This window comes from Bison bison, unplaced genomic scaffold (genome assembly GCF_000754665.1).
Source record: "Bison bison bison isolate TAMUID 2011002044 unplaced genomic scaffold, Bison_UMD1.0 scf7180017864371, whole genome shotgun sequence".
Lineage (NCBI taxonomy): Eukaryota > Metazoa > Chordata > Mammalia > Artiodactyla > Bovidae > Bison > Bison bison.
In genome coordinates this window covers 10,689,288-10,690,957 of record NW_011494943.1, presented here as the reverse complement: position 1 = coordinate 10,690,957, position 1,670 = coordinate 10,689,288, and the positions used below count along the sequence as shown (strand labels likewise).

The following is a 1,670-nucleotide window of genomic DNA, read 5'->3' as shown; positions in this document are numbered from 1 at the left end:
CCATCCCCTCTCCCCCTTTTATTTTGCATTATTTCCTGTGGCGCGTTTGCCTCTAAAACTGTAAACTCTAGCCCCTTGGAAGGAGAGACCATCAGGGAAGTTGCTCTCCTGACGCAGGAGGGCGCCGAGAAGGGATTCTGCCCGGGTTCCACCTGGGAGTTCACCAGCCTGTAACCATGTCAGCGGCTGATGCCATGTTGCATAATGGGTCCCCGAAGATTTAAAACGCAGGCTGTTGCAATGCCATGCAACTTTGGAATCAGGCCCCAGCCGGGGCCCCAGGCATGACAGAATTCCTCTGGGTTAGCCCAAGGGTAGAGGGGTTGCCTAGAGTCTGGAATGGGCTGCAACTTTGGCCTACGCTGGAGAGGCACTTGCTTCTGCCATGGAGGGTTGGGCAGTGCTAGGACCACCCTCCCAACCTCGGATCATCCTCCACCAGGCTGCCAGCGAAAGCCAGACAGCTGTATTGACCAGCGCCACCGCCCACGGGCTTTATTAATAATTTGGAAATCAAGGGAAGCTGGGAACCCGGGCTTGTCGAGTAGGCGGTGCTTCTGTGCGTCTCCCCGCCCGGCAGCTCCGCCCCAGCCGTACCAGAGCTGGTTCACCTGGTGGCTGCGAACCTGGCCAGGCCCTGGCCTCGGTGTCCGGCCCCCGCCCCCAGCCCCTAATTGGCTCATTTGCTGCTGTGTAAACAAGGGCGCAGCCCCTCCCCCTGTTTAGTGCCTGGCCTTTAAGAAAACGAGTCCTCCCTTCTGCCGGCGGCACTCGTTATCTGAATCTTAATGAGGTCATTAGCATCCCGTGCCTCTGACGGGGAGGCACTGGGTTGACGCTCACCTCATTTGGACTTGGTTTTCATCCCCTGGACCCCCGAGCGCACTGCGTTTTGTGCAGGGCCATGGGCCCAAGGCTGTGGGCACCAGTGCCAAGCTGCCCAGTGTCAAGCTGCGGGCAAAGATTCAGGGCTGTGGGGGCCCCATTTCAGGTATGGACATCTGAGGTGGGAGAGCCCTTTGGAGAGGGCCCCTTGGGCAGATAAGGGTGGTGCTGCGGTAAAGTGGCACTCTGGAACCGGACTGAGGCGTCCAACTGACAGTAGAGGCAACCTTCTGCCCTGAGCCCTTGTTCCCTCTGGTTCTTGCTGGCTTCATGGCTCACCACAGTGGGGGCAGAGCCGGAGGGGAAGTAACTGAGGCTAACAGCCCTGCCCTCTGTTCCCTCTCCGCAGGGAACGGCAGGAGCAGCTGATGGGATACCGGAAGAGAGGGCCGAAGCCCAAACCGCTGGTGGTGCAGGTGAATACACTCCCGGGCCCCAGGGCCAACCACGACTTATTCCCTTGACGTTGCCACCTGAGGTGCCTCCAGGCTTGGAAGTCGGGGGGAGTTCCTCTGAAGCGCCCAATTCCATTTCATCTTGACTTCCCACACCCTTCCCCGACCTGGTAGGGGCTGGGACACTCCTGATGCTGGAGGCTTGCTCTGGGGCTGGTCTTATCCCTCCTCTTACCTCTCCCTCCATTCCCACCCCGTCCCCCCAGGTACCTACCTTTGCCCGTCGTTCCAATGTGCTGACTGGACTCCAGGACTCCTCCGCTGACAACCGCGCCAAGTTGGAGCTGGGCGGTCAGGGCAAGGGCCAGGGGCACCAATACGAGCTCAACA

General features: G+C 59.8%; 1 protein-coding gene across 1 annotated transcript in view; it reads left to right on the top strand.

Moving 5' to 3' along the window:
• The window catches only part of CBX4 (chromobox homolog 4), a 5,872-nt gene that overhangs the window by 2,054 nt on the left and 2,148 nt on the right, over window positions 1-1,670 (top strand). The window contains exons 2-3 of the mRNA XM_010856524.1: window positions 1,235-1,301; window positions 1,547-1,669. Of these exons, the coding sequence (XP_010854826.1) occupies window positions 1,235-1,301; window positions 1,547-1,669 (190 nt within the window). The remainder of the gene's footprint in view (window positions 1-1,234; window positions 1,302-1,546; window position 1,670) is intronic.